Source organism: Oncorhynchus tshawytscha, linkage group LG23 (genome assembly GCF_018296145.1).
Source record: "Oncorhynchus tshawytscha isolate Ot180627B linkage group LG23, Otsh_v2.0, whole genome shotgun sequence".
Lineage (NCBI taxonomy): Eukaryota > Metazoa > Chordata > Actinopteri > Salmoniformes > Salmonidae > Oncorhynchus > Oncorhynchus tshawytscha.
The window spans coordinates 10,984,307-11,004,508 of record NC_056451.1 but is presented as its reverse complement, the minus strand read 5'-3'; the positions used below and the strand labels follow the sequence as shown (position 1 = coordinate 11,004,508).

The 20,202-nt window shown below is 43.7% G+C and overlaps 1 protein-coding gene across 2 annotated transcripts in view; it reads right to left on the bottom strand.

Annotated features, from left to right (window-relative positions):
* Positions 1-20,202, bottom strand: part of LOC112223001 (raftlin) — a 71,694-nt gene that overhangs the window by 14,822 nt on the left and 36,670 nt on the right. The window contains exons 5-7 of one of the 2 annotated variants that reach the window (XM_024385899.2): positions 19,381-19,852; positions 16,540-16,743; positions 10,002-10,120 (exon numbers count right to left, since the gene is read on the bottom strand). In XM_024385899.2, the coding sequence (XP_024241667.1) occupies positions 10,002-10,120; positions 16,540-16,743; positions 19,381-19,852 (795 nt within the window). The remainder of the gene's footprint in view (positions 1-10,001; positions 10,121-16,539; positions 16,744-19,380; positions 19,853-20,202) is intronic. The other variant, XM_024385900.2, reaches the window with a different exon arrangement.

The following is a 20,202-nucleotide window of genomic DNA, read 5'->3' as shown; positions in this document are numbered from 1 at the left end:
ATTGGCTTGTCAAATCGGGCAGCACCAATAGGATTGCTGGCATATTTTAGCTCATTACATCATATAAATCAAGCATAGCACCATGACAGACAAATGTTGGGAGAACTAGAGTCTAGACTACAAGTTAACATGAGAGGCCCTCTGACCGATGACACCTGTTAAAATGGCCAGCTTCAGTCAGCTGATTCTAGCCATCCTTTATGGTTAGCTCTAAATCGGGCAGTTTAGCCTCCTATTCAGAGGCCCCCCACTTTTGTTAGTATCTTATTGGCCAAGGTCACGCCAAATACTTATCATCACATCTTGTTCAGCCTATCAGCAGCCTTAATTTCCGGGACTTCAGTATCAGTTGGTCTATGTCAGAAACGTGCTATCTCCATCCTGATGAGCACTTCCACAGTTTTCCCTCCTGCTGAAGTTTTCCTACTGTGGACTGAATCCCCGTATGACTGATGTTTAATTGTGTGTGCATCTAAACGTAAGTGCCTTGAGATCTGTGTCATGTTATGTGGAGCTAAATTTTGTGGTTTATTGTGTACAATTACCATGTGTTGAGCTTGTTAGCTAGCTCGCGCTTCCCACTAGCACTACAGTTAGCATTTTGCATTGGAATGCATGAGCATTTTAGCATGACTGTTAGCGACTAGCGGTTTGTTAGCCTTGCACCATAAATGAACAATGCTGTCTTCTATTCTATATATATATATATATATATATATATATATATATATATATATATATATATATATATATATATATAGTGGGGCAAAAAAGTATTTAGTCAGCCACCAATTGTGCAAGTTCTTCTTCACAACAGTATCTCGGACCTGGCTGGTGTGTTCCTTGTTCTTCATGATGCTCTCTGCGCTTTTAACGGACCTCTGAGACTATCACAGTGCAGGTGCATTTATACGGAGACTTGATTACACACAGGTGGATTGTATTTATCATCATTAGTCATTTAGGTCAACATTGGATCATTCAGAGATCCTCACTGAACTTCTGGAGAGAGTTTGCTGCACTGAAATTAAAGGGGCTGAATAATTTTGCACGCCCAATTTTTCAGTTTTTGATTTGTTAAAAAAGTTTGAAATATCCAATAAATGTTGTTCCACTTCATGATTGTGTCCCACTTGTTTGTTGATTCTTCACAAAAAAATACAGTTTTATATCTTTATGTTTGAAACCTGAAATGTGGCAAAAGGTCGCAAAGTTCAAGGGGGCCGAATACTTTCGCAAGGCACTGTATATCCAAATCGGACATTAACAGGACCACAATGTGGTTACTACAATACATCAATCATGACGGATTTGACGAATATCCACTTTGTTAGATTTATTGAATGTGCACCAATCCGGCGCCATTCTATCCCTGTGGTCTGAGTTCTATTGACCTCTACAGCATCTATGCTATATGAAGTTGCCAAGAATGTGTTTATGACACATTTTGCAACGGATGGGTTTAATCCTGAATGCTGATTGGTTTACCTTTTTGGGATAGGGGGCAGCATTTTCACTTTTGGATGAATAGCTTGCCCAGAATGAACTGCCTCCTACTCTCTCCCAGATGCTAATATATGCATATCATTATTAGTATTGGATTGAAAACAAGTTTCTAAAAATGCTTGAATGATCAACAAACAGATCACTGACCATCTCGAATCCCACCGTACCTTCTCCTCTGTGCAATCTGGTTTCCGAGCCGGTCACGGGTGCACCTCAGCCACGCTCAAGGTACTAAACGATATCATAACTGCCATCGATAAAAGACAGTACTGTGCAGCTGTCTTCATCGACCTGGCCAAGGCTTTCGACTCTGTCAATCACCATATTCTTATCGGCAGACTCAGTAGCCTCAGTTTTTCTAATGACTGCCTTGCCTGGTTCACCAACTACTTTGCAGACAGAGTTCAGTGTGTCAAATCGGAGGGCATGCTGTCTGGTCCTCTGGCAGTCTCTATGGGGGTGCCACAGGGTTCAATTCTCGGGCTGACTCTTTTCTCTGTATATATCAATGATGTTGGTCTTGCTGCGGGCGATTCCCTGATCCACCTCTACGCAGACGACACCATTCTGTATACTTCTGGCCCTTCCTTGGACACACAATCATATGTTGTGCTTTAGCTGTAAAACATTTTTGAAATTGGACACGATGGGTAGTTTAACAAGATGTTTATCTTTCATTTGCTGTATTGGACTTGTTAATGTGTGAAAGTTACACATTTCTAAAACATATTTTTTAATTTCGCGCCCTATCTTTTCAGCGGAATGTTGTCGAGGGGTTCCGCGACCGCTAGAAAGGTTAAAACCACATTCCAGCCGGTGTCTATTCCACAAGTTACCCCCGGCAAAATCTATGACGTTAAAATGCCTATTTAATCTGTTTCATCTGACTGGGAAATCCACTGTCTCATCAGCCAGGCAATTTATAAACTTGATATCCACTATAAAAAGCATCTAGACAGTATCTAACATTTAGTTTTCAACAGCGGAGATTTGTACAAACCTTCCCATTTGTCTCTCCAACATTTGTAACATTGTTTCAATATTCAAGTTCGATCTCCTGCTGTCGCATAGTAATTGTTGGGAGTCAGGATAAGACAGACAGGCAGCTTTTCTCAGCCAGTCGAAATCATGAAAAGGGCCACATTTTTATGGACAAAGAAATATCAATAGAAAACAGGTACAAATAAATAATATGCAGCTAGTTTGCAGTCTTTCCAGCTTCAGTTTGAAGTGATTGTTAGCTATCTTGTTGGCTAGCTCCTCTGAACAACAGTGTCATGATCGTGCCTTATTAGTTCATTGTTATGGATGTGGCAAAAAGTATTCACCCCCCTTGGCATTTTTCCTACTTCGTTGCATTACATCCTGGAATTAAAATTGATTTTTGGGGGGTTGTATCATTTGATTTACACAATATGCCTACCACTTTGAAGATGCTAAATATTTTTGGGGTGTGAAACAAACAAGAAATAAGACACAAAAAAACAGAACTTGAGTGTGCATAACTATTCACCCCGCAAAGTCAAAACTTTGTAGAGACCTCTTTTGCAGCAATTACAGCATCAAGTCTCTTGGGGTATGTCTCTATAAGCTTGGCACATCTAGCCACTGAGATTTTTGCCCATTCTTCAAGGCAAAACTACTCCAGCTCCTTCAAGTTGAACTGGATTCCGCTGGTGTACAGCAATCTTTAAGTCGTACCACAAATTCTCAATTGGATTGAGCTCTGGGCATTGACTAATACATTTTTCCCCCTTAAACCACTCAAGTGTTGCTTTAGCAGTATGCTGAGGGTTATTGTACTGCTGGAAGGTGAACCCTTGTCCCAGTCTCAAATCTCTGGTAGACTGAAACAGGTTTCCCTCAAGAATTTCCCTGTATTTAGGGCCATCCATCATTCCTTTAATTCTGACCAGTTTCCCAGTCCCTGACAATGAAAAACATCCCCACAATGTGCTACCACCACCATGCTTCACTGTGAGGTTGGTGTTCTCAGGGTGATGAGAGGTGTTGAGTTTGTGCCAGACATAGCATTTTCCTTGAATGCCAAAAAACTAAATTTTTGTCTCATCTGACCAGAGTACCTACTTCCATATGTTTGGGGAGTCTCCCACATTTTTATTTTTTTTCTGGACACTCTTCTGCAAAGCCCAGCTCTGTGGAATGTGCGGCTTAAAGTGGTCCTATGGACAGATACTCCAATATCCGCTGTGGAGCTTTGCAGCTCCTTCACGGTTATCTTTGGTCTCTTTGTTGCCTCTCTGATTAATGCCCTCTTTGCCTGGTCTGTGAGTTTTGGTGGGCAGCCCACTCTTGGCAAGTTTGTTATGGTGTCATATTCTTAAAACATTTTAATAATGTATTTAATGGTTTTGGATATTTTTTTATAACCCAACCCTGATCTGTACTTCTCCACAACTTTGTCCCTGACCTGTTTGGAGACCTCCTTGGTCTGCATGGTGCCGCTTGCTTGGTGGCACCCCTTGCTTAGTGGTGTTGCAGACTCTGGGGCCTTTCAGAAGAGGTGTATACAGTGGGGAGAACAAGTATTTGATACACTGCCGATTTTGCAGGTTTTCCTACTTACAAAGCATGTAGAGGTCTGTCATTTTTATCATAGGTACACTTCAACTGTGAGAGACGGAATCTAAAATCCAGAAAATCACATTGTATGATTTTTAAGTAATTAATTTGCATTTTGTTGCATGACATAAGTATTTGATACATCAGAAAAGCAGAACTTAATATTTGGTACAGAAACCTTTGTTTGCAATTACAGAGATCATACGTTTCCTGTACTTCTTGACCCGGTTTGCACACACTGCAGCAGGGATTTTGGCCCACTCCTCCATACAGACCTTCTCCAGATCCTTCAGGTTTCGAGGCTGTCGCTGGGCAATACGGACATTCAGCTCCATCCAAAGATTTTTTATTGGGTTCAGGTCTGGAGACTGGCTAGGCCACTCCAGGACCTTGAGATGCTTCATATGGAGCCACTCCTTAGTTGCCCTGGCTGTGTGTTTCGGGTCGTTGTCATGCTGGAAGACCCAGCCACGACCCATCTTCAATGCTCTTACTGAGGGAAGAAGGTTGTTGGCCAAGATCTCGTGATACATGGCCCCATCCATCCTCCCCTCAATACGATGCAGTCGTCCTGTCCCCTTTGCAGAAAAGCATCCCCAAAGAATGATGTTTCCACCTCCATGCTTCACGGATGGTGTTCTTGGGGTGGTACTCATTCTTCTTCTTCCTCCAGACACGGCGAGTGGAGTTTAGACCAAAAAGCTCTATTTTTGTCTCATCAGACCACATGACCTTCTCCCATTCCTCCTCTGGATCATCTAGATGGTCATTGGAAAACTTCAGACGGGCCTGGATATGCACTGGCTTGAGCAGGGGGACCTTGCGTGCGCTGCAGGATTTTGATCCATGACAGCGTAGTGTGTTACTAATGGTTTTCTTTGAGACTGTGGTCCCAGCTCTCTTCAGGTCATTGACCAGGTCCTGCCGTGCAGGTCCTGTAGTTCTGGGCTGATCCCTCACCTTCCTCCTTAGTCTGTCTGAGAGCAAGACATCCTGGTCCGCGACGGGGCTGGTTTTCTTTTTGTAATCCGTCACATACCTCTTGTGTCTGAGCCGTTGAATTGCGACTCTACTTTGTCTCTATACTGACGCTTAGCTTGTTTGATTGCCTTGCGGAGGGAATAGCTACACTGTTTGTATTCGGTCATGTTCCCAATCCACGTGATCGAAGCAATCTTAAAGCATGGAATCAGATATGTCGGACCAGCGTTGAACAGACCTGAGCGCGGGAGCTTCCTGTTTTAGTCTCTGGGAGAAACAAAATGGAGTCGTGGTCAGCTTTTCCAAAAGGAGGGCGGGGGAGGGCCTTATATGCGTCGCGGAAGTTAGAATAACAATGATCCAGGGTTTTACCAGCCCTGGTAGCGCAATCGATATTCTGATAGAATTTAGGGAGTCTTGTTTTCAGATTAGCCTTGTTAAAATCCCCAGCTACAATGAATGCAGCCTCAAGATATGTGGTTTCCAGTTTACATAGAGTCAAATAAAGTTTGTTCAGGGCCGTCAATGTGTCTGCCTGGGGGGGAATATATGCGGCTGTGATTATAATCGAAGAGAATTCTCTTGGTACATAATGCGGTCGACATTTGATTGGAGGAATTCTAAGTCAGGTGAACAGAAGGACTTGAGTTCCTGTATGTTGTTATGATCACACCATGTCTCGTTAATAATAAGGCATACCCCCCCCCCCCCCTCTTCTCACCAGAAAGATGCTTGTTTCTGTCGGCGCGATGCGTGAAGAAACCAGCTGGCTGTGCCGACTCCGATAGCGTGTCTCGAGTGAGCCATGTTTCCGTGAAGCAAAGAACGTTACAGTCTCTTATGTCTCTCTGGAATGTTACCCTTGCTCAGATTTCATCAACCTTGTTGTCAAGAGACTGAACATTGGTGAGTAGTATGCTCGGGAGCGGTGCGCAATTTGCCCGTCTCCGGAGCCTGACCAGAAGACCGCTTTGTCTGCCCCTCTTACAGCGACGTTGTTTTGGTTCGAATGGCTGGGATCCAATCCATTGTCCTGGGTGGTGGGCAAAACACAGGATCCGCTTCGGGAAAGTCGTATTCCTGGTCGTAATGATGATGAGTTGACATTGCTCTTATATTCAGTAGTGCCTCCCGACTGTATGTAATAAAACCTAAGATTACCAATGTAAGAAATAACACGTTAAAAAAAACAAATACGGGCCTCCCGGGTGACGCAGTGGTCTAGGGCTCTGTCGCAGCCGGCCGCGACCGGGAGGTCCATGGGGCGACGCACAATTGGCCTAGCGTCGTCCAGGTTAGGGAGGGTTTGGCCGGTAGGGAAATCCTTGTCTCATCGACTCCTGTGGCGGGCCGGGCGCAGTGCAGGCTAACCAGGTCACCAGGTGCACGGTGTTTCCTCCGACACATTGGTGCGGCTGGCTTCCGAGTTGGAGGCGCGCTGTGTTAAGAAGCAGTGTGGCTTGGTTAGGTTGTGTTTCGGAGGACGCATGGCTTTCGACCTTAGTCTCTCCTGAGCCCGTACGGGAGTTGTAGCGATGAGACAAGATAGTAACTACTAACAATTGGATACCACGAAAAGGGGGTTCCTTTCCTAGGAACACGAAGCGAGGCAGCCATCTCTGTCTGCCCCAGAAGAGTATTAGATCACGTGACACTTAAATTGCACAAGGGTGGACTTTATTTAACTAATTATGTGACTTCTGAAGGTAATTGGTTGCACCAGATCTAATTTAGGGTCTTCATAGCAAAGGGGGTGAATACATATGCACGCACCACTTTTCCGTTTTTTATTTATTATATATATATTTTTAAACATGTTATTTTTTTCATTTCACTTCACCAATTTGGACTATTTTGTGTTTTTCCACTACATGAAATCCATATAAAAATCCATTTAAATTACAGGTTGTAATGCAACAAAATAGGAAAAACGCCACGGGGTTGAATACTTTTACAAGGACCTATACACCTATAAATGTATCTAGAAATCAGCTTAAACAAGTGCAAATTCAGCTACTTTGTTGTTGTTCTGACTGCACTGTTTGCCATGACTATAAGTTAGCTGTAGTTGGCTAGCAAGCAAGGGAGAAGAATGTTGCCAGCCAGTGTGGCAATATAACATTTAGAACGAATGACTGGGTCACGTCCATAGATACAAAACAAAAAGACTGAACAACTGGGTCGCATCTCTGGCAACTGAACCAATAGAACTAATGACCAGCCTGCTTGGGTAGCAACTCTAGATTTGTGTCGGGACTATACCTTGTGGAAGGATGAAATAGTATTAAAAAAATCATTGCAATAATGTTTTTAATACAAATATGTAAATCATTATTTGAATGTGTTGGTAACGCCCTCGAAGTGATAATGCCCTCGAAGTGATAATGCCCTCGAAGTCTGTGTTTGGAGGATATATTGTGGTCTCCTGAGTGGAGCAGCGGTCTAAGGCACAGCATCTCAGTGCAAGAGGCGTTACTACAGTCCCTGGTTCAAATCCAGGCTGAATCACATCTGGCCGTGATTGTGATTGGGAGTCCCATAGGGCGGCGCACAATTGGCCCAGTGTCATCTGGGTTTGGCTGGGGAATGCCGTCATTGTAGAATAAGAATTTGTTCTAACCTGACTTGCCTAAAAGGTTACTTTTTTTTAACAACACCGTGCCAATATATCCTCCAAATATTGGCTTTTTGGGCATTATCACTTAACTATAACACTTCATAAAATCTCAAGTAATGTACAGTATAACCCAAATGTTGACCATATTGCACCACATGCATTCCAAATCCCCAAAGGACACAGTTAGGCATTAAATATTAGCAGTAGTGCTATCATAAAATAATATTCACACACATCCACTTCCTGTTGTTTTCAGTTGTCATTCATGTTATTTGTTAAATAATTTATCTAGAAACTGAGAATGTTAGTAGTACACTAACATAACAAGTATTTCATTCCCTTCCATCAATATGAACTAATAACAAGGTTGCAAAATCTATAAAGAATATTTCTCAGAGGTCTCTAGGAGAGGAACTTTTTGTTGCAGCTTTAAGAGCTCAATGATAAGGGGAGGCATTGCATTATATCCAAGGCTGAACTTTCATATTGATTTTCCTTTTGATACGAGAGACTGGAGCACAGTCCTAATTTGAATTTCATTGTGTAGGAAATTATGTCTAGTTATTCATTTTGTGGGCTCCATGAACATCTACTATATGTCCTATTCAGTTCATTTAGTAATTTATTGTAGAAATAGGAAAAGGTCTTCCAGTCAGATGCAAATGTCTTTCATTGTAGCCGAGCTTTGTCAGTCGGCCTTCATCAGAGCATAGTCATTTATTGAAGAAAATGGGAAGTATGTCTCTGATTGGCTAAGGTAGAATGTCCATCCATAGACCTATGCAGAATTCTGAGCATCTGTACAGTTATTATTTAGCCTTACTTTTCTTGATTAAATGGTCTAACGTATACATTCTTATATGGTGAATACATATGGACTAATATGAATTTAAAGTACCAAATAAATTGCTGTCGAAATGACCCCATCTCCCACAAAAATGTGTAATTAGTGACAATTGAGGAAGGTCTGGCTTTCTAGATTACAGACCAAAAACAGTTTGGCCACAAACAGCTCTACATATCTATACTGTACCAATCATACCACATTCTACCAACGTGATTGTGAATACTGCGCATAAAAAACTGTAACTCCTCATTTGGGTTTAAAGTCAGATTTGTTTTAAAAGTTTGCTATCATTTAAAACAGAAAGTTTGACATGTTCTATGCCATACGAAAACAAAATCTCTGAGAAAAGCTGCACTTCCTGCTTCAACACAACAATATTGATTAAATTCTCAGTGAACCAGCCTGTTTTCTTGTTTTCGCGGCTCATAAATCCAACCACCTGTCAGTCTTTCAGCAAGACGTGAACGAGAGCGCTGAAGAAAAATATCCCAATCAATATTCTGCATAATTTTTCAGTGTAATTATTCTGGCACCGAAATGACAATGAGCGGTGAGGATAATTTGCATATACATTTTAAGCAGTTATCATAATGAATGTGCCAGCAATGAAGTCTGATCATCCTTTGTAAAGTAGTGTTATCAAGCTAACTTCAGGAGCGATAAGTTGAGCAAAATTGCTTTTGATAAAGTCCTGGCCAGCATATTTTGATTGGATCCATTGGAACTATAATGTGAAACATCTAAAGTTGTTACACATTGTTGCTTTGTCCTTCAATGAACTTCCAAAGGTGCTTAAAAAAGTATATTAAATCCATGTTATTTCTCAGTGGTTGACAAAATAATTGCTGAATCTTTAATAAAGACATTATTGCAGTATCTTTACCACAGTATTCACATAAAGATACCTACATACTCCACGATTTTCAAAATGGCGCAGTGTATAACCTTCACAAGACACAAGCGCCTAGGTTTTTGTGTGGTGTGGGACACTGACAAACATGACGTTTTAAGGCGGCGAATATTGTGTAGTCTGAATTCTTCAGTCATTTTAAAGGGATAAGAGCATTTTGATGTCGAGGGTTAAATTCTGTCTTTGTGAGCCGACTTCCTTTCTGAGCTGGACGATGCTCCAGCCACATTTAGGGGACATAAGTATATTTTCACACTTCGACAGCCTCAAACTACAAACTCTGACAGTGATATACACACACACACACAGAAAAAAAGCCTCAAACCCTTCAGAAGTAGACAGAAATCCATTTCCAACTTAGATTTGCGCAAACTGGGGACGTAATGGCTGGCCAGATAAGGGCTTGTTTGCTGCAGATAAGACAAGCCACCATGACACGTGCCATAGCCACCATGGTTAGAGGGAATATTTCCATATGATGACTCTCACAGTAAAATGTAAGGACAAACCGGTCCAAATTTGGAAAACACTCCGAGCCATGTAAAAAGCCCACTCACATCAATGACAGTCCACTGCTCCACAACAATGGCGTCGTACGTGGTGGTCACGCTCTGGTCGCCGCCCTCCGTCCCCTCCTGGAAGATGAAGACGCTTTCCACTGATTTAGGCTGCAAATCTGTAGAAAATGGAGAGGGAGGCCATGAAGGAGTTAGTATTTACAGAATGGAGGGTGTCTGTCTGTCTGGCTCCCAGGCCTCTAGGCTGTGCAAGAGGAGAGGGAAGTTAATGACATTACGCAGCCGACCAGCAACCCACACACACACTGGGCCATTTATTACCAGGCAGGGCTGCAGCATGGACCATTTGTATAAGCAAGGGCTATGGATTATGGATTATGTAGCTATGACAGAACAAGAGAGGGGGGGAGAAGAATGTTTCCTTCAGGGAAGAAGCTTGGAGAGATTATAGATGAACAGACAGGTATTACGGACAGATTGTTGAAGCATAACACGATTCATCTGAAAACAATGATATGCTTTACATATTGTAGATATTTACATGGAAGGACTATTAGACTATTAGGGCCATGGTACCATAAACATGCTGTAGACTCCATTTCATTTGAACCCCATGGATAAGGGTAACATTCCCAGTTTGGGCATTATTGGTATAGGAACATTGGTGAGCTTCTTCTCCATCCCGCATTTCTTTTGATTCCATTGAGCAGTGTGCTAGAACCTATTGCCCTTCAGACCAGGGCTCTCAGTTGGCCTGAGTGCTTTCTCATTACTCCTGTACCATTTACACACTAATAGAGTTGGTGCGGCCCAGGCTCCACCATGAGACACTCCACATTTCATTACTCTGCCCTAATAATGGGGGAACGAGGGCCGGCTGGAAAGGGAGGGATGACAGGGTCCTTTATTTCCCCCCAGAGAACCCATTTAAGGCTGCTGGACGAGCTCAATTGAAGATCTCTCAGACATCTATTGGCTCCTTTCAAATACAGACATTGTCGTTGTTCATTCCACCCCTCTCCCGCCCTCCCTCCGTCCTTCCTCCACCCTACCCCTCCTTTACATCCCCCCCATCCATTGTTCATCAGACGTCTCCCTGCTTGGCGTGTAATTGGAAAGCCCTCTTGGAGATTGTGTTGGCCTGCCGATGCACTTGGATCACTCAGGTGAGATGCACACAGGGATTGAGTCCCTTTGCTTTAGGAGGAACACACTGCCTCCTGGCATGATGCTGCCAGACACTGAGGCACCGTGGGGTTGAGAGGTTTGGGGGACATGTAGTGCCAACACAAATAACAGCATAACATTTTGAGTTGAGTCTTGACTGACAATGTAGTGAGCAAAACAGAAGCTTGGAGGGAAACACATGTTCATTTGCAATGGGACAATGTAATCTCATCGACTAGCCTATCCTCTCCAGGCACCTGAGGTTGAACATACTGAGTGAGATGTGCTCATACTATCTCCGACACATAGAGAGTGAATTTAAAGACAAAGAGTGACAGACGTACTGATAGATAGTGACAATGGCGGCGTGAGTCGTGACACCGACTGACACGGAGCATCAACCTAACTAGGGCCCAGTGACAACCAGTGACAGGGGAGTGGACTGAAGACAGGCACTAAGTGAGAAAGACTGATGCTAGGTTGACATAGACTTTGAAGGAGAGACACAGAGGAGTAAAAAACAGGGAGAGGAATCTAAAGCCTTATTGACCGCAGAAGCAACCGAATGACCCTGCCCCAAGTCCTGTCTGTTACTGACATGACTTAAACATGTGTGCTTAGCACTGCCGGGGAGAACAGGAGGGCTGTGACAGCTTATCTATATTTTAAAACGGGACAGGCAGGCATCCAGAGAGAGAAGGAGAGATATAGAAAGAGTGGGGTTACTAATGTGTGTTGATTGGCCAGGGCTTTCCTCCTATGAGCCAAAGGTTTGGAGGCTGGGAGCCATGTACCTGTGGTTACCGGGCAGACTTCTGGTTGTAGCTAGGGTTTTGAGGAATATGACATGAATAATGTACCCTGCCTTACACAAAGGCATATACTTCCAAAGTTACACTCACAGTCAGTGGTGTGAAGTACTTAAGTAAAAATACTTTAAAGTTCTACTTAATGTGTTTTTTTAGGGGTATCTGTACTGTAAATCTTTTACTCCACTACATTCTATTTTACTCCACTACATTCTCCATCAATTTTTCCGGACATTCAACAGCACTCGCTACATTTGGAATTCTTAGCAAGATTCCAATTCACACACTTATCAAGAGAACACCCCTGGTCATCCCTACAGCCTGTGTTCTGGCGGACTCACTATACACAAATGCTTTGTTTGTAAATTATGAGTGTTGGAGGGTGCTGCTGCATATTTGTAAAAAAACATCAAGAAAATCTGGTTTGCTTTATATAAGGAACTTGAAATCATTTACACTTTTACTATTGATATGTAAGTATATTTTAGCAATTACATTTAGTTTTGTTACTTAAGTATATTTAAAACCAAATACTATTAGACTTTTTCTCAAGTAGTATTTTACTGGGTGACTTTCACTTTTACTTGAGTCATTTTCAATTAAGGTCTCTTTAGTTTTAGGTACTTTTTCCACCACTGCTCACAGTCACGCACATGCACAAACACGCGCACACACACACACGCACACGCACGCACGCCCACACACACACACGCACACGCACGCACGCCCACACACACACGCGCACACACACACACGTGCGCACACGCACGCACACACACACACAAGCCTTCAAGCCCTATTGCACAACCAATCTTTGGCCATAAAAATTGCCAGCACAACTTTCCTCCAAATTCTTTTCACTCTGAAGTAATACCTTATTGGCATTTCATATTCTGGGGAACTCTCTCTCTCTCTCTCCACCGGCTTTGCCTGAATATAGAAAGCCAAGCGCTATGCTAGCTGTCATGCATATGAATAGCTCAAATGTTTCACAGTGCCGGCTACAAATCCTCATTGTCGCGGCGGAGATAGCGTAAGCTAAGTGTAACAAAGAAAGCACCTCCCATCAACACCATTAGTGTCAATTCACCAGTAAACAAACCGCTCCCCTTCAGAACTCCAGCTGTGGCGTAGCCGTGTAGGGCTGCAAGGGCGCTTTGACACGCTGGGCTGGGCATAAATCTTTAATGCCCCTCTCATGACGCCGCAGGGTGGCGGGGCCGTTAACGTTACACAGGAGCCGCCTGCCAGTGCAACGATCTGCAAATTCAATAACAAACTAATATCAAACCCTCTGTGCCGGAGAGGTCTCTTCCTCTCTGAACCCACTCCCACCAGTCTCCCGCCTCCATCCCACCTATCCACGCTGGGATATTAAACAGGACTTATTCCCCCCCTCCCACCGCCCCGCCTCCTCAGTGAGCTTCACCATGGAAACCCATCTCTTCAGGGGCGAGGGCAGAGGAGCAGGAGGAGAGACTGTATGTGTGGTATTCCCCTGGTATGGTTGTCGACAGCCGGCCACAATCGGGAGGTAGCGCCGGGTTTAGCAAAAGGCCAGCCGAGCAGGGAGAATTCATGAATATGTATTCGAAGAGGCGTAGGACTGTAGGAGTAAACAACAGCGAAACAAGTTCAGAACAATGGAGGGAAACTTTACATTGCTGAGAGATGATTCCTCTGTAACTAGAAGGTACAGGGAGATGTATAGTTATTAGCGTTGTTAATTCTGTTTTTAAAGAGAACCTAAAAGGGGTAACTGCCTACCGCTAACCAAATTTACTTGGCTCGTTTTAGGGTTGTTACATATATAGGATATTCCACTGGCGGTTACTTTGGAAGGCCTGTGATGTTTTGGAAAGTGGGAGAACATCGGGAAAGTAGATGCACTACCAAAGAGTTCAGAGGAAGAGCTTAACAACAGGGAACAACAAGACCTCTTTCAGAAAACATCAAAAGGGAAATTGAAAAAAAGAAGAAGAAAAACAAGGCACGAGAAGATCATGCAGAGTACTGGTACACAGTTGTATTGCACAGGGGACATGATGACAATCAGAGACACTTATTTTGCACTTCTGATGCTCTGCTGTGACTGTCATTATAATCTCCAATCAAACCGAGTGTCATCGCCACTGACACGCTACATCTTTTATTGTGCTGCTTCACGTTCCAGAATACCCTTGATGTTTATAGAGAGGAGATGGTCTCAAGCGCCAGGGAGAAGAGTTTCTTCTCATACTCTAATGTATTCACAAATGGATCTCAAATAGGTGCTAAATTTGGATTCGTCTGCACGGCCATGGGTTCTCAGGCTTGTTAAAACCAGACGCTCCTCCGTTTTGATGTAATTAGCAACAAACACATGATGTTGCCTTGGCTTTGATATCCTACCGTTCACAGTTCCCAAGAGGGTCACACGAACACAACGTTCACCTAGACAAACTTGTCTGTTTTGAAAAGGGTTTGGCAGGCATGCATTGACAGGCTGTTCCCGATACAGTATACTTGACAAGCTATTTCTGATAGGGAGCTGACATTTTCCAGATCAATACAGAACACGGCCTAGCCAATTATTTATTTTTAGAATACACTCATTCTGTAATAAAAGATGCATATCTTAACCACACATAAAAATGGTAAATATATTAGAATAACTTACTAGAAAAAAGGAATTATAATAATGCGGTTCATTACCCCATTCTAAAGAGAGAAAATATGCAAGGAGGCACTCATTTGCCATCAGGTTAATTATCTGTGTTTCAGAGGCGCTGATGCGTTCACTTTAGGAGATTAATGAATTATGACTCTTATTTACTCAAGCTTAGGTTTTTCGTCACCATCAGAATTAAGTGGCATGCCCCAGGGTCTAGATGCAGAGTGCAATGTGCAGTAAAGAAGCAGCACAGCACACTACCAGAACAACAGCAGCACAGACTGGACAGTTTGAAAGGGGACAGGATATGGAGACATTTTGGCAATAGCTAAGTCATCATTTCCTTTGTCTTATTATTAATATTTGTTTACATTGTTTACTAATGTGGAACAAAATAATAGGTTTGACAGAGGGATGAAAACATGACTGAGTACTTTCTATAACTAAACTCAGCATAACTTAACAAAGTCCTCTCACTGTCAACTGCGTTTATTTTCAGCAAACTTAACATGTGTATATATTTGTATGTACATAACAAGATTCAACAACTGAGACATAAACTGAACAAGTTCCACAGACATGTGACTAACAGAAATTGAATAATGTGTCCCAGAACAAAGGACTGCACCAGATTTCCCAGTTCTTGCTGTGAGATGTTACCCCTCTCTTCCACCAAGGCACCTGCAAGTTCCCAGACATTTCTGGGGGGAATGGCCCTAGCCCTCACCCTCCGAGCCAACAGGTCCCAGACGTGCTCAATGGGATTGAGATCCGGGCTCTTCGCTGGCCATGGCAGAACACTGACATTCCTGTCTTGCAGGAAATCACACACAGAACGAGCAGTATGGCTGGTGGCATTGTCATGCTGGAGGGTCATGTCAGGATGAGCCTGCAGGAAGGGTACCACATTAGGGAGGAGGATGTCTTCCCTGTAACGCACAGAGTTGAGATTGCCTGCAATGACAACAAGCTCAGTCCGATATGCTGTGACACACCGCCCCAGACCATGACGGACCCTCCACCTCCAAATCGATCCCGCTCCAGAGTACAGGCCACAGTGTAGCGCTCATTCCTTTGACGATAAACGTGAATCCGACCATCACCCCTGGTGAGACAAAACCGTGACTCCTCAGTGAAGAGGACTTTTTGCCAGTCCTGTCTGGTCCAGCAACGGTGGGTTTGTGCCCATAGGCGACATTATTGCTGATGATGTCTGGTGAGGAACTGCCTTTCTACAAGCCTACAAGCCCTCAGCCCAGGCTCTCTCAGCCCATTGTGGACAGTCTGAGCACTGATAAAGGGATTGTGCGTTCCTGGTGTAACTCTGGCAGTTGTTGTTGCCATCCTGTACCTGTCCCGCAGGTGTGATGTTCGGGATGTACCGATCCTGTGCAGGTGTTGTTACATGTGGTCTGCCACTGCGAGGATAATCAGCTGTCTGTCCTGTCTCCCTGTAGCGCTGTCTTAAACGCCTCATAGTACAGACATTGCAATTTATTTCCCTGGCCACATCTGCAGTCCTCATGCCTCCTTGCAGCATGCCTAAGGCACATTCATGCAGATGAGCAGGGACCCCGGGCATCTTTCTTTTGGTGTTTTTCAGAGTCAGTAGAAAGGCCTCTTTAGTGTCCTAAATTTTCATAACTGTAACCTTTAATTGTCTACCGTCTGTAAGCGGTTAGTGTCTTAACGACCGTTCCACAGGTGCATGTTCATTAATTGTTTATGGTTCATTGAACAAGCATGGGAAACAGTGTTTAAACCCTTTACAATGAAGATCTGTGAAGTTATTTGGATTTTCACTAATTATCTTTGAAAGACATGGTCCTGAAAAAGGGACGTTTCTTTTTTTGAGTTTACTTTGCTAGTACTATACCATAGCAGAACAGATGTTACATTGAAATGTAATGTGTGTAAAAACAAAGTGGACGTTGGATAGTTTGTTTACCGTTGTCGTTGCCCAGGTGAAAGTATCCATCAACGAGCGAGGCCCCGTTGTTGAAGTGCTGGGTCATGTGATCCAGCCAGTTGGCCTCCACCCCTTTGACCCCCTCGTCACGGAGTTGAACCCTCAGCGGTACCTTCACAGTGTAGTACTTCAGTTGGCCCTCACTGTCAGTTGGGTGGTTGAACAGGGCTAGCAGCTCCACCCCTGAGAACACAGAACACTCAATCTCAATCTCTTTAGATTGTGCTGACATGAAACAAGTCATGCAACAGAGATTCATAACACGACAGAGTTGATACTTTGTAACAGAGGTGATTTATAACACTTAACAGAGTTGACTCATACCCCATAACAGATGTGATTTATGACACATAACAGAGTTGACTCATATCCCCATAACAGAGGTGATTAATAACACATAACAGAGTTGACTCATCATCATTTTCCCACAATCCCGTACCAAAGGCTTGTGCCTCAATTGAAATGGTCCTTTAATATGGACCAATGCTTACAAATTTGGATGGACTGTTGTTTTGGCAGCAGCCATTTAAATGAAGTGCGGCATAATCTTCTCTTTTTAATGCTAATATCTGCCATTCCCAAGTGAACCAGACGGAGGGCCAGAATGTGTTAGACTCCCACACACGAAGACTCACAAAAGATGCACGCACGCCTCACACACACAGAGCGCATCAGAGGGGACCATGGTTCAGTTGCTCTGGTTTTCTGTCAGTCATTCAGTCAGACACCCAGGAAGAATGAATCATTTATATCCATTTCCTTTCTGCCACGTCTGACTGATGTGACAGCTGGCCACCAAATTCCCAAAATCCTGTCGTTTTTTCCACTCTTCAAAGCTCCAGAATGACAACTGAATGACAATAATGCATCACAACTCTCCCTGCATACGTTGGAAAAACGACAAACTTATTGAAAACCAAGCCAAGTCAATACAACAAAGTCGCTCCACTAATCTTAATTGTTCTGTTGTTTTCCCCCAAAAGAGTGAATTTAAATGAGGCTTTCACATGATATTAAAGTTGATGTTTACTCGTTCAAGGCCAGCGGTTCTGAGGAACTGCTAAGCTTCACCATCCCACTAAATGCTCTGCGTCTGCAATGTGTCACAGACCGTTTATAATTTATGCATAGCTGACAGAAACCTTGCACTAATGCATCTGACTAAACCAGACAGCTCAATGGGAACACATTTAAAGATGAGATAATCGTGGTAAATTGTACAACATACATTTTATAACAACACTTAGAACAATTTGCGGCATAGGTTATTTCCATTCGCTAGGTTAAATCTGAATTACAGTAATCTGGAGATAAAGATAACCCAGGGTCCATACCTGTCAGATCAGTTCCCACATGATGACCACTTCAAAGCGCAACTGACTCGACAATTTCAGCATCATCGGCATCAAAGTTAAACAAATATTTTAGGATCTCCCTCGACTTGCCCTGAGAGTTGGATGGCGATAACACAAACAGTAGGGTGTATTGGCTATTGAGACCTGCCAGGCCACAGTCGCATGAGAAATGACAGACCTGCTATGAGACGATACCTTGTGTGGTCCAATCATTTGAGAAGATTGACGACTAAAGAGTAAACGAGCGCCTGAACACAATTGCAACATTCCAAATGGGTCCCTTTTAAAGTTTGGTCTGATGGATGCCTGTCCAAGTGACAAAGTCAGGCCCCATAATCCTAACTGGTAATGTGTACTGTACAGAATTACTGTTGAACATGACAGTATCTGTTCTGCTAATCCACCCTCCTCAACACTGATTTAATCAGGACTAACATTTCATAATAAATACATGCTCAAACCAACATGTAGGCCAGCTTTCTCTGCAACGTGATTCTTAGTTGGAGAGTGGTTAGCTTCATACTGCTTCATTTCTAAGAGGTAATGGCAATAATGTGAGTGACCATTGTGATGTTTGTCCAATCTCTGTCTTCTTTTTATACCATCACTTCCTCCTCTCACAACTGTGATCCCAAAGGAATGTTCTCAGCACTAGTTTCAATAACCTCAACGATCTTTGATGCTATTTTAGAGCACGTCGGTTTCAAGTCCCAGTTTCACTTCTGACTGTTGGCTTGTGACCCTGTTCCCTGTTCCACATTCTGCTGTTCAGGAGGATTATGGGGGCAAAGCCACCCAGAACTGAGACTTTGAGTCAATTTCAGCAGAGAGCATTAGCGAAGAGGACAAGGGTACTTGGCACATGGTCACACACAATGCTGGCTATGCCGTGGTGGTGGTGTGGACTGTGGAGGTTTGGGGAGGAGGCTGAGTGAGGTAGGGGGGGGGATTATCTCACTGGTTTGGGGAGGAGGGATGAGGCTGAGTGAGGTAGGGGGATTATCTCACTGGTTTGGGGAGGAGGGAGGAGGCTGAGTGAGGTGGGGGGATTATCTCACTGGTTTGGGGAGGAGGGAGGAGGCTGAGTGGTGTGGGGGGGTGGGGGTTATCTCACTGCAATACACACTTGAGGGACGTCCAGATGGACCAGGGTGCTTTGTCTACAGGGAGCCAAGTATGTATGGGCGCACACATGCACACACACACAGAGGGGAGCATTCAACACACATGCACATTTATGAGCATGTTTTCCAACTGGGGTTGAAAGAGAATGTGTGAGAGAAGAGAAGAGCTGTCCATCTGGTATTCTAAGATGCTGAAATATGCTAATTTAATCCAACTTTATGCTGCACCACAGTCTGAGGAAATTGAAGAACCATTTATGCGGTTTCAAGTTGAATCTTGCCTGGCATACAGTATACAAATCCAATTACATAGTAACGAATAGAAATCTGACAATACTCACCATTGGCTCGCTGAGGGTGACGGCTTGGCTTCTCCTTCAGTTCTATGACGTTTGTCTTGTTATTGTTGTGTGTCAGTGTGTCTTCCACTATAACATCCTGATCATCATCTTGCTTGCTCTCTGTGGATGGTGTTATGGGAAGAGAGGACCTCCCATCATGGTTGCTTTCTCCGACAGTGGTCTCACTCCCCACAGTGTCCCTAGTCTGGTCCTCCCCCTCCCCACCCTTACATAAGGAGCCTTGTCCCTCATCAGCCCCAATGTCCATCGCCTGCTCCTGGGCTCCTGGTTCTCCATTGGTCCGGGGGCTAGTGGGGCTTCGGCTGCTCAGGGAGCCTAGCATGGAGCTGGGGCTGGAGTGGAGGGAGAGGGAGGGCGTCTCTGGTTCTCTGGTCTGGGTACCTCGTAACCCACACGGCTCCTGGATGAAGCCCACAAACATGACCCCCTGGTCTGCAGCATCCTGGATCTGCTGGAGAGACAGATAGCAAACAACCGCCTTAGAGAGATCCGTGGACGACCTGACTTTTACAAATACAATTTAATAATACCAACCTTTCATACGGTATGCTCTGTTATGATGGACTGTTATTTAAGATCATGTTGGCTAATCATGAGTAAGATCAAAGTTGTAGCTAGTGCTCAATGGACTTTCTAAAAAATGTGTGATAATCTTGAAACACAATCTAGAACATAAGCACACATTGCTAAGTCATACCATTATAGAACCATAGATATTTTTTCCCCCTGAATTTCCCCCATTTACTCCCTATTTTATCAACCAAATGGATTCCAGGGGAACTGTTTACATACCTGGTATTA